Source organism: Manduca sexta, chromosome 9 (assembly GCF_014839805.1).
Source record: "Manduca sexta isolate Smith_Timp_Sample1 chromosome 9, JHU_Msex_v1.0, whole genome shotgun sequence".
NCBI lineage: Eukaryota > Metazoa > Arthropoda > Insecta > Lepidoptera > Sphingidae > Manduca > Manduca sexta.
This window is the reverse complement of record NC_051123.1, coordinates 11,557,452-11,570,754: the sequence shown is the minus strand read 5'-3', so window position 1 is coordinate 11,570,754 and position 13,303 is coordinate 11,557,452. Positions and strand designations below refer to the sequence as shown.

Sequence of the window (13,303 nt, the reverse complement as noted above, 5' to 3'; positions counted from 1 at the left end):
CACATGACACATCAAATGTAAATGACATACAAATAATTAATTATAACTTAATAAACGTTGTGATTACAGAAAGAATTGATAATTAACTATTAAAAATATCTTTTTATTTTTATGCTATCATAAATTTACGATACTTTTCTTTAACCGGTTCTAAAAAAATATTTAAAAAATGCAACACCTGGCAATCCTGTTGCCACAGATAAAAACTGTCAGCGCGTGCGCCTTCGAAACCTGTTTGAATGACGTATGCGACGTTGCCGCTCTGCACTGACAACCGTTACAACGTTTTCCAACAGCGCGCTGTGTTACCGAATTACCTGGCATTCAATTGTTGAAACTGACACTGTGTGCCTCCGTGTTCACTTTGTGAGGTGCATTGTACGACATTCGACTCCCGATCTCGCTCCTCATTGTCGTCGATTAGTGCAACTGGCTAGCACGTGTGCATTTTTTTATTGTTTACATTTTTCACGTGTTTGTTTTGTGATTTCAAGATGTTTTTGTCGTACGAAGTTATGGCTACGTTCGGAATCTCTATGGTGAGTTGATTTTCATAGTATTTCGTCAACGGTCGTTGTGTCTCATTAATATTCTAGTCAAAGATAAACATTCGTTCGACTATTACACCTGCTTATAAATTATTTAATTTACGCCTTATAATGGGTAAGAGAATTGGCGCATATTCACGCCTGTATCTAAAGGGGTAGGTAATATAAATACGTACACTGTTTGAACAATATTTCCATCTACGTTTTGAACAAAGCCTGTCGCCAAACACAATTCCAATCCTGAGCAACTCATGTGATATCTCAATTCTGGAAATCAATATAAATTGTAAGAATGTTCTGAATAGAGGATTGGTCTCACCACCGATATAAACAAGGACTTAATTAATATGTAATGCACGTCATGGTATTTTCTGTTGATAAGGCTTGTTTTTACCTCAAGACGACATATTGTAACTACGTAGATGAGCAAGATGCAATATTTGTTCTTTATTTAAAATGCAATGACATTCAATATTCTCAGAATTCTTCATTCTTTATTCAAATAACGTATTTACGTATCAGTCCATTACTCCAAAACGAAAGGCCATTGTCTATATATATTATACAAAAACGAAATTTCTGGATTTATAAAGCCTAAATATAAACCTTCAATATTAACAAGATAATTTCTCAGATGTAGGTTTATAAAGTATTCCACCAGAACCATCCACAACAAAGGTGAATTCCATATCCATAAAACCTTAGACGAATAAGCTAGAAAAAAACTATTATTTGTAGACGAGTAAGTAATCAATCTTATATCATTTAAGATGTCGACAATCCTCGTTACTGATAAATGTTAATCATTAAGCTATCTCCTATAATACAAGATTCTAAAAAAATAAACCCTGATTAAAGTCATTAGGTATATTTTAGCTGATAAAAAAACAATCACTGTAACTCAAACAACAATAATAAAATACAGCACAATTACTGCAATTTTGTATTGAGTTTTATATAGAAGGTTGGTTTGAATGGTCAATAAAATTGTGTATCTAAGTAAATTATTCTTGATATTATTAATAAATCAGCTTACGTTCTCAATACAATAGTTATTCATAAATATACTCTTTTTAAAATGCAGTTCAATTCTGAAAACTGTTAATGAAATACTACATTGTTCCTAAATGCTATTTATAGACTAGTAATAGTCTACTTTTTATCTCGACCAATGATTTCACAACATAATCCGTCTTATTACAGAACGAGGTTTAACTAAAAACTTTGGTTTAAACCTATACAAAGTACGGTTTATATAAAAATGGTATTACAAAAAGTGGTTTAACGATAAACCATGGACTATTTGATGGTCTAATGCTAAACCTCGGCGCCCCTGGTTTGATGATGGTCTAAATCGTAAATGTCAAATCAAATTTCAAATCATTTGTCAGATTGTGTCAGATTATCTCTTAAATTATCGTCTGTTTCGTTGTCTTGTGTTATTTTTTACACGAAAATGGATATTAACATGGTAGATTCAGTCGATATTGAGGATATAGAAGCCGTTGAGCTACTGGAAACGCCACGCCGACCTAATAGAAATCGTGTTCGAGTCAATCCCTTCATTGATTTATCTGATGAAGATTTCAGGCAAAAGTATAGATTTACTAAATCTTTTGCAATGAAAATAGTAGATTTATTAAAGGACCCATTAACTCGAGACACCCGTGGATGCCCGGTGTCTCCCGAAATCCAAGTGGTTTGCGCATTGCGAAGCTGGGCTCGACATGAGGTAAGTCATGAACAAAGCTTATATTTGCATTTAACAACACACTCATAATCATTTATAAAAAATTAAACCCAAGTTCCAAATCAATATTTTGTAATTTTTTTAATATAGATCCAAGATGATACAGCCGATTTGCATGGAGTCTCACAGCCCTTTATAAGTAAAATATGCAAAAAAATAGCAGGAGCCATAGCCGGAATATCGCATAGATTTATAAAAATGCCTGCTACATTGGCAGAACAAGAGGAAGCAATGCGAAAATTCCATAGAATTGCAAATTTTCCTTCAGTAATTGGTGCAATTGACTGTACTCACATAAGGGTAAAAAAATTATGTGAAGATGGTGGTCAAATATATATCAATCGCAAAGGATTTCCATCTATTAATGTCCAGGTATTCTGATTTTATATTCATATTTTTCTTCTAAAATAAACAATAACTTGTATGCAGAACCATCCCTAAAGTACATTTGACTTTACAACCTTATACTAGGGATAAAATGTCTTTGTTTAGTGTGACTATTATACAATAAATAATAAAAATTCTAGGTCAGATTGTTATTATTTATGTTTTGCAGGGATACAGTGGAAAACTATAATTTAAATGTGACTATGCTCTATAATATGAAATGATAATATGTATAGTCAATTCATATGTATGTGTTAGATACTAAAATAATCAACTATTGTTCCAGGTAGCCTGCGATGCAAATTTAAAAATAATAGATATTGTTGCTAGGTGGCATGGCAGTGTCCATGACTCTCGAATTTTTAGAGAAAGTCGACTAAAGCAGAGATTTGAGGCTGGTGCCTTCTCAGGCATTTTGCTTGGAGACAGTGGGTATGCATGTACACCGTATTTGTTTACTCCCTTACTGAATACCTCAACACCCCAAGAAGAACGGTACAATAGTGCTCACATTAACACCAGAAATGCAGTGGAGAGATGTTTTGGGTTGTGGAAGCAGAGGTTCCGTTGTTTATTAAGAGGCCTTTACTGTGACATTGAAACTGCAAGAAAAACTATTGTAGCATGTGCTGTATTGCACAATATCGCAATTGATATGAAGGAAGATGTGTTTTCTAGTGGTCTCGAAGACGAAGTTAACAGGCAATCTCACGCAGTTGTTTTGGCCGCAGAAAACAATGTTCGCGGAAATATTAGAAGAAGGCAATTTATTGAAAGACACTTTTAATTAAAATAATATATTTTTGTAATAAGCTTGAAATTATATTTTTTATACCTGAAAAAGAAAATGATATTAGACATAACTAATATGTGTATTACTGTGACACTTATATAATCATAGCATTGAAAACTTATATAATAGTGGTATATTATTATTCATATGTTACATTTACCATTTAATATTACTCTGTACTAGATTTCTTCGTATTTTCTAATAATTCTATTTCTAGCTCTAGTTTTTTTATTTTTAATTTTGCAATTTTAATGTTGTATTCATGTTCTTCTGCTAGCATTTCCAGTTGTTTTTTTTTAAATTGAGTGTTGCTCTCTAATATTTTTTTCTTGTGTTGCTACTTTTTTGAAAAATCAAATATTTATCCTTTATTCCTAATTTGTTCTTAGTAAATAATAAGATTAATATAAACTTAAGGTAATATTGCTTACATATTTTGAGGGCCCTTTTTATTATAAATGTTGTTTTTTTTTTCGTCAGTAGTAACGGCAGTCGTCACATTTTCATTTGGGGCATCTGAAAGTATTTTAGTTGTATTAATATAGACTAAAATAAAGTCTCATTTTCATGTTTTATTTGCGTACTTTTATTTTCCTTTAAATATTCGTAATATGATTACAGGTTACAATATATAATATATTAAAGAAGATTTTAATTAAATATAATTTTTATCTTGGTCCATTATCACTTCTACCACATCATTGTATTCAAGGGGGCATGTTTGAAGGAGTAAAAGCACTACTAGATCCAGCTATTACTTCCTTAACTTCTAGGGGTTGTAATTGAACCTAAAAATATTCATTATATTGTTAAATTATTATTTTTATATTAATTTAAGCAGTATTTTACAATAATAAATAAAAATCAATTGTGCTAACAGCTGTTTTGTTAGCATCACTGTCATAGTTATTGAATTCCACAATAAAATCATGTGGAGCAATAGCCATAATCGCTAGATCTTCTTGCGAAGGTGACTTAGGCTTTTCACCACCCCCTGTCTGCATTTGGTGATTTCTATGGGTGGACAAATTAGCTTTAGCAGCAAGCTTCATTCTTTTCCACGCTAATTTAACATCACCATCAGACCTATTCTTTCCCATGAGTACATTGATCCTGAAAATATTTAACAAACTTTGTTAATTTGCTTGGTAATAACTGATTATAATAATATTATAATTATAAAAAACGAAATACCTCTGTGCTATGTTTTTCCATTCTTCAGTCTTTTTCTTGTTGGAAGAAGCTTTTGTATTTTTGTTCTCTATAATATGGCGTGATTGTGCAATTAATTCGCGAAGTACATCCTATAACATTTTAAATGTCGTTTAGCTTGAAATCCATCTATTATATTTAACAAATTAAAAACTATATGACGGATTTTTTGTTTAATTACTTTTTCCTCAGTACTCCAGTTTTCAGATCTTTTTTTCTTTCGGTTATCCATCACAATAGTACAAATAGTCAATTATTCTATATAATAATACACTGATAATAAATTTTAAAGCTATTTGCAAAAGTTACCGCAATAGTTTTGTTTATTGTTATGGTTTCATATAACGCGCGGGAAGCTTACGTTTCGTAACACGCATTTAGATGTATTACCAGCTAATACAACATTAGTCAAAACTTGAAACCTAAAAAAAAGTGCAATCGAAGTTACAACTATTATTTATCTTGGAGCAAAATAACCACGTCTTAATATTTTTAATACTCCTAAACATTATTTAATCATTAACATTGTTTGAAAACGTTTTCATTTTTGTGTATATGGAACGTTGCGATTGAATGATATCGTATTGAACGAATGTTGTTTGTATTTGTCTGTGGTTTATATATAGGCCATAGTTCAGATGGCAGTACTAAGAAGTCTACGGTTTTTATGAGTTTTGTAATACGGACAAATTTAAACCATGGTTTCTTAGATAAGCCTGGTTTTGTTAGTACAGGTTTAAGCTAAGGTTTATTTCGCTTTTTGTAATAAGACGGAATACGTTTTACAATGAAAGAATATTACTCGACTAGCGAATCTTCGAAGAGCAGTCGATGAACGTGGCAATTTATTGTTTATCCACACAAGTTTTAAATATGAAGATATTGTTTGTTTATTGTGCGCGCTAACTCGGGAACTACTAAACCGATTTTGATTTTTTTTTCACGAATAGGAAAATGCATTGCTCCTGAATAGAGATAGATATTTCCCTCGGGAAAATATTTATTACTGATAAACTTTTTCAAACGAGAGAGCCGTGGAAAAAGCTAGTGTAAAATATTTCTGAATATTGAATAGAATATTTTTAAGGATTCGTAGAAGTGTAAAACATTCATTGAAATATTACCGCACATGTCAGTGACGTCACGTGACATGTCACACAATGGTGATCATCGCCCATTGTTATATGTTAATGATACCGCGTCAACCTGAAAACATTTACATGGCTCGTGTATGTACTGTAACTTTCTACCAATACTTTTATTCAATTATTTATAACACACAAAACAGGGGTACACGTTGTATGCAATATCGCTTAAAGTTATTTAACACTAGCTGACCCTACAGACGTTGTCCCGTCTTAACTATGAATTTGCAGCGCGCATTCTGTCAATCGCTGACAGTTATTTCAAACAATTGACAGTTATATAAAATTAATATTTTCGTTAAGTTTACTTAGATTTTCTAATTTTCCGCGCAATTTTTTGAATATTTTCTTTCATAACAACCTTCTCCTGATAATAACAAACACAACAAAAAAAAATAGTGAAATCTGTCTAGCCGTTCACGCGCGATGGTGTGACCAAGGGAAATAGGGATTCATTTTCATGATTATAACCCAAAACTTGTGTTTCGGAATTAATATAAAATATTAACAAAGGTGAAATTATGTAATAGTAACTATTAACCTTGCTGGTGGTAGGATATATTTTACATCTGCCCGGGAAGTGACCACCGCACTCGCATTCCGAGATCAGACTGAGTATATTCGGTTCCAACAGGCCGGCATTATTATGTCGACTACCGAGGGGTAATCATCTTGCGTCAGACGAAATTCTTTTAACGCCACTACACTTATTATCAAGTGCAGTGGAGTCACTTTGCCGTACCCTTATTAAAATATATAACAAACTAGCTTTTGCCTGCGGCTCCGCACGCGTTATAAAGTTTTTCAGGCTAAAGTTTTCCGTTATAAAAGTAGTAGTTTCCCGGGAGCCTGTGTTCTTCTCAGGGTCTCAAACTGTCTCCATACCAAATTTCATCTTAATACATTGGGTAGTTTTTGAGTTTAACACGTTCAGACAGACAGATGCAGCGGGGGACTTTGTTTTATAATATATTTTTTAGAACTTTTTAAGTGGAACAATCCCGTCATACATCATTGTTGCATAACTTTAACCGTTTACGCAGCGCAGGCAACGGAAGCTCTCAAAACTAATAATATACCCCGTTTATGCAACATGTTTCATTACTGCTCCGCTCCTATTGGTCATAGCGTGATGATATATAGTCTATAGCACTCCAGGAACAAAGGGCTATCCAACACAAAAAGATTTTTTCAGTTTAAACCGGTAGTTCCTGAGATTAGCCATTACTGCTCCGCTCCTATTCGTCATAGTGTGTTGATATATAACTTTGAAAACTCCACAAACAAAGGACTATTCAACACAAAAAGAATTTTTCAGTTTGAATCGGTAGTTCCTGAGATTAGCCATTACTGCTCCGCTCCTATTGAATATAGCGTGATGATATATAGCCTATAGCACTCCACGAACAAAGGGCTATCCAACGCAAAAAGATTTTTCAGTTTGGACCGGTAGTTCCTGAGATTAGCCATTACTGCTCCGCTCCTATTGGGTATAGCGTGATGATATATAGCCTATAGCACTCCACGAACAAAGGGCTATCTAACGCAAAAAGAATTTTTCAGTTTGGACCGGTAGTTCCTGAGATTAGCCATTACTGCTCCGCTCCTATTGGGTATAGCGTGATGATATATAGCCTATAGTACACCACGAACAAAGGGCTATCCAACGCAAAAAGAATTTTTCAGTTTGGACCGGTAGTTCCTGAGATTAGCCATTAGTGTTCCGCTCCTATTGGGTATAGCGTGATGATATATAGCCTATAGCACTCCACGAACAAAGGGCTATCCAACGCAAAAAGAATTTTTCGGTTTGGACCGGTAGTTCCTGAGATTAGCGCGTTCAAACAAACAAACAAACAAACAAACAAACTCTTCAGCTTTATATAATAGTATAGATTAGGGTACCGGACTCATTTTTGTTCTTAACAATTATCAGATATTTACATAATATAAATTATAACACCAAAGCAATTATTAAAATCCAGTGAAAAATCAACAAGTTTGAATTTCGATGGAAGGGGTAATTAACAAGAAACAGAAAAAAGACAAAATATCCACATGTGACGTCATCGGGAATTACGACGCGTGCGAAAGAAAGAGATGAAGCGATATCCCCATATCGCGCCCACTTCTGCACATTACAATATTTTAAATATGAATTACTCGCCCATTTTTTAACCAATTTTTATGCTGTTTTCGCAGAAGTGCTTCTTTTTCGTATATAAAGCCATTACACATAGAATAATGTACAAAATCAAGCATAGGCCGGTCCCCTATTATAATATTCCCAACCTAAGATTAGAATCCGTATGTCCTAATAGAGCATCAGGTATTTGAAAAGAAAGACACAGTTCAGGCAACCTAATGACGACATTAGCAACTTACCGCCTGGTGCTCAACGCCACAACTGCAAAGTATAGCAGTTAAACCAGCCGTTGAAGATGCTGAATATCACTCTCCCAAGAATTTACTGTCATACTTATTAGTCTCATATTATCCAATGATTTACTGGCTTTAATGTTCTACTAGGAGACAAATTTTCCATACGGCTAGTGGGGAGAAATCCACAATATTCTGTAGAAGACTTTCGTATATCAGAACTAGTTAATTCAAATTTCGGTTCAAGTTTCGAGAACATTCCATAGGCTGGACATTAAATTGTATGTGAGAGGTCGTCCCACAGCTTCCGGTGCGTGGTCGGCATTCAAGTTATTCATACAGCCTTTAATTACTCGACACGAATACAAAATCAACTTGTGATACGCATGCGCGACTTGCATTATCGAGAGTATATATTATCCGTTCAAAATAGTGATGTGTCAGTTAATAAAGTATAAGGACATGTTTCACAACTTCAAAATAAATGTCACATAAATATATAAGCTGGTCAAATACAAAAGTCACTTCTATGCTTCCAAATAAATGTGTATAAAATGGCTACTATCTATATTTAGTTGTTTTTTACAATTGTCGTATAAATACTTGAAACTTGTGAAACTTGCTTTAAGTTTTCTATCAGGGGTAGATGTGACGACCACCCAATTTTGTCATAGCTGTTAGCTCCTATATTATAAGGACGGGCCTGTTAGCAATTTAGCAAGTGCAATCCTGAATTCCAAGCAAAACACTTAATATAGATTTGTATAATTCAGGGATATAACCTGCAACATTAGTACAGCAGTCTAACCGCGTAAGCAATACATCTATGCTACCGAGGAAAATGTACCTTTCCTTCTTACACAAAGCGGTATTGTGATATACCAGGAACCCACTTAGAATCTAGAATTACATGTTAAACTCATGGACACGTTTAGCAAACATTAATTTATCATAGCATAGCCAAACTACTCATAATATCAATACACAAGGCATCTGTTTCATATCACTCATTTATCAGAAATATTAAATAACAGACAACGGATACTGCGTTTCAACAAATGGAATAATTGAAATAATAAATGGGTTTTGGGAACTGATATTTCAATGGAAGTGTAATATTCTATGTAAGGTTAATAAAGCGGTAAGCCTGTAGAATAAACCCTCAGCATTTTAAAATAATTGTTAATAAGCAGGGGGTAAAATGGCATTTTTTGGTTTCTGAAAATACCAGTCATTTGAAACGGGACAGCAAGCTCAAGCCAATTCTATTTTTTATTGCTTTGAATGATGAGACGAGCTTGCTGTTCGCCTGATGGTAAGCGATACAATCCCATATTATCAACTATACATTCGTTTTCTGTGAGACTCCGGCACTAACTCGCGAAGTGGGCGTATTCAAATACATACAAAAGTCCACAGTGTGGCTGTATTGATGTTTTAAACAAGTAACTCTAACCCATGTCCCTACAATAAAAATTATAAATTTTATTTCTCATTCCAGGTGCTATCATTCACTCTCTCAGTGATCGTTCTCCTGGTGGTGGCAGCAAAGCGCGGCTTGCTACGAGTAGGCGCCACCCACAAGAACTCCAAGCTTGGTGGAGTCCTTTTACTGCCCGCCAACTCACCAGAAGCATCCAAAGTACCCAAGTCCGTGGAACTCACTCCTTTAGCGACGTACACCGTGTAACTTCTGGCAAGAAGATGAAATGATGTCAATGATCATGATGGTTCTATTTTGTTATTTATAACGCCATGTAAATATAATTATCAATTGCTGTTGAAAGAACACGGAATCCAATATGGTTTATAAACATATCTGAATTGTTTCTACATACAATTTCGTTGATGTAACATGTTTAACCTCATCAAGTCTTTGAGAATTAAACAAAAATGGGAAATTAGTTTTAAAGATACAATATAAATAACTAAAAGAATCATTCCAGTCCAAATAATGCTAAAGTATGGAGGAAATATGTTTGTTACTTTTAAGCTAGAAAACTAATAAATACAGGAACCAAAATTCTGATCAAAAATGGCAAACGTCTAATCATTTATCGTGCCATAATCAATGTTAAAGTCTTGTTCAAACAGAATGCTATTAACGTCAAGGCTGTGACGTCATGAACTGACGTCGCGTTATGTTGCACTATAGTTGCACTATAGTTGCACATACTGGCAAACATACGTGTCAGAGATATGCATGTTTTAACGCGCACGATCAAAATTCTTCAACATTTATTCTGCACAAATTGATTTCACAATTATACGCAATACTTCATAAGTTCAGCAGTCCAAGTAACTTTTTACTATCGACTATCCCCAATCGTATCTATACATATTATAAAACAAAGTCCCCTTTTCTATCTGTCTGTATTATCGATTTTCTCAAAATCTACTAAAAGGATTTTTACGAAATTTGGTACGGATACAGTCTAAGGAAAGGTTATAAACTACTTTCTATCCGGGGAAAATATAAAGCTAGTTCGTAGTAACTATGCCGGCATGTGTTTATTACGTAATACTATAATGCTCGTATTTCCCAATGATAAATATATTTATAGCGGCCTGTCTGTAATATGTGACGTCACTGACGTACAATGCATTGACGCGTTAAAACACGTTCTGTTTGAGCAACACTTATATTAGTCACAACACGTCCAAAATAACTTGTGATAATCTCGAGTACTCGAATATTGTAAGGAATTAATGTAAGTATCGATATTAAAGCATTCGATTTTGATTCAGTGTTTTAAACAAAAGTCAAGAGTTAATTAGATCAAATAAAGTCTGAAAATATTTTTAGATACGCATACGCTAAACATTTGGTGCTAATTTTGCAAAAGTTGTATATTATATTATAAATACGATCACTTTCTGTAATTTCGTAAATTAGTCACATTATAATATTATTAACATTATTTTACTAAACACGCACTGTCTACACCAAAATTTATTGAATTAATCAAAATCATTTATAAAAATTCGGCATCAATTTTATAACGTCACATACTTAGTAATGTTAACTAGACTAAACTATACATATCAATAGTTTGTAAGTTTCTGTATGTTCTATTTTACGATTTTTATCTATATACGCATATCTAATATTATAGATAAAGATGTATTCAGATCAATGACAAGGCGACCTTATCGCTCTGCTGATGAAACACCTTTTTACATTCTATATAATTTTATTCATAGCCTATTTATAGGATTATGGGTGTTAAACGTATTAGAATAGCGATGATAATTGTATTATAAGGTGTAAAATCGCTTTAGTCTTAAAAAACTTATACATTTAAATATCAACGATGGCTGACCCTATCTGCAAAATTATACCTTTTTCTGAAATCATCTTTAATTCCTACTGACTGCATTAGCCGAACTTAATTCTATAGATATGATTCTAATCTACTGGAGAAATTTATCAGTAACCTAATTTTTGCACTCAAAATATTTATAAATATTGATAAGTACTTAACTGGTTATTGATATCTAGGTTCTAATTTCGGCTATCACTCAATCTATGAAGCACTTTCTAAATCGATTGTAAGTAAAAGTAACCTTTCACTTTTATTTGTAGAGTATCGCAAAAAATTATAACATTTTTATTGGCTAATGTATTGACTGTAACTATATATATTATAGAATATGAAATGTTAATTGTTTTTTTACTTGAACTTTCATACAAATATATTGCGGAGATCGAGGTTATTTACCTTTCAAGGTCAGTTTTTTTAACCGACTTCAATTGATATGGGACCACACGAGAAGCATCAGCTTTCAAATAAAAAAATAATCATCAAAATCGGTTCATCCAGTCAAAAGTTCTGATGCAGCGAACATAAAAAGAAATACAGTTGAAATGTGAATCTCCTTTTTTTAAGTCTGTTAAAACGAGGTTCTTTATTCGACAGTTTTTTTAATGATATGTCAAATCATTTTTAAATAAAGAATAGAGTTAATTTCTATATGTGTATATATATATAATTATAGGTACGTAGTGTATACAGAAGTTGCGCAAGTTTTTAAAAAATATTTCGTTTTTATTCAATACCGAAAACATAAGATTGCCAGATGTTCTAAGATTATTATCCCGTAGCTTTGCATCACATTTCATTACAAAACTGAAGTAAACAATGCAATAAATACTGTTTACTCCTTACTTTAATGCATTTCTACCTAAATGCTAAATAAATACAGATCAAAAACAAGTACACGTTTCAAAAACATCTGCAAGTGTTTCAAAACGAGCTGACGTCACTCCAATATTATAAAGAAGAACATCAGCAATAAAAACTTAACACGAAAGTCCGCAATAACAAATTGCCACTAATTTAAGTCTAATAAAGAAAATTGCGAGCGCATCCCGGCTAACAACATTCCGCGCGGATCCGCCGCAGCAAATTCGATTCCCCGCCGTTTTCCTTCGCAGACCGTTTGATTTTATTAAGTCCTCGATTCGTTTACGCGACCGCATTGGTTGTTTAGAATGAAAAGATGTCGACGGTTTCCTTTTGCTGAGTGAATGGAAATGGCAGCGCGTTCCTCTCACGATTGACGTCCTTCCTTTGACTTGTTTATTCCGATCTTCTATTAGCGATAACGTATTGGATTGCTGATCTGGATCCTGTTTCGGAAAACGCGCTTGCGAATGTTCATATGTAGGCAATGAATGTTTATAAATGTCTAAGAAGTAACACTGAGACAGAAAAATCGTAACGAGTTTTGAAATTTGAAAATCATGTCTGTTATAATAAAAATGTACACTTGATAAAGTCATCGCTTCTCTACCACTATAATTAAATCTCGTCCATTGCCTAACTTTTCAAGGATATAGAGCTTAAAATAGAATGAATATTTCCAAGTTCAAATATAAACTTATCCAAAAACTCCATCTGAGGTCAACGTGACCGCAAAGCCCAAGTATTCGCCCGGGCACACGTAAAATTTAAAAGATGTCTTGAGGAGGGCCGGAGGGGTCACGAGGGCCACGATTATAATACACGACAGCTTAATTAACTCGCAAACGCAGCTTTAAAAAAACATGCACACGAGCGTTTTATTATTTTATTGAATCCCGTTT

At 33.5% G+C, this 13,303-nt stretch overlaps 1 protein-coding gene across 1 annotated transcript; it reads left to right on the top strand.

The window, feature by feature from the left end:
• The first annotated feature begins 580 nt into the window (after positions 1–580).
• Positions 581–3,645, top strand: LOC115440839 (putative nuclease HARBI1). The gene is made up of 3 exons (XM_037436739.1): positions 581–2,280; positions 2,389–2,670; positions 2,972–3,645. The coding sequence occupies exons 1-3, from the start codon at positions 1,909–1,911 to the stop codon at positions 3,470–3,472; spliced, it is 1,155 nt and encodes a 384-aa protein (XP_037292636.1). The 5' UTR covers positions 581–1,908; the 3' UTR covers positions 3,473–3,645.
• The last annotated feature ends 9,658 nt before the right edge of the window (positions 3,646–13,303 follow it).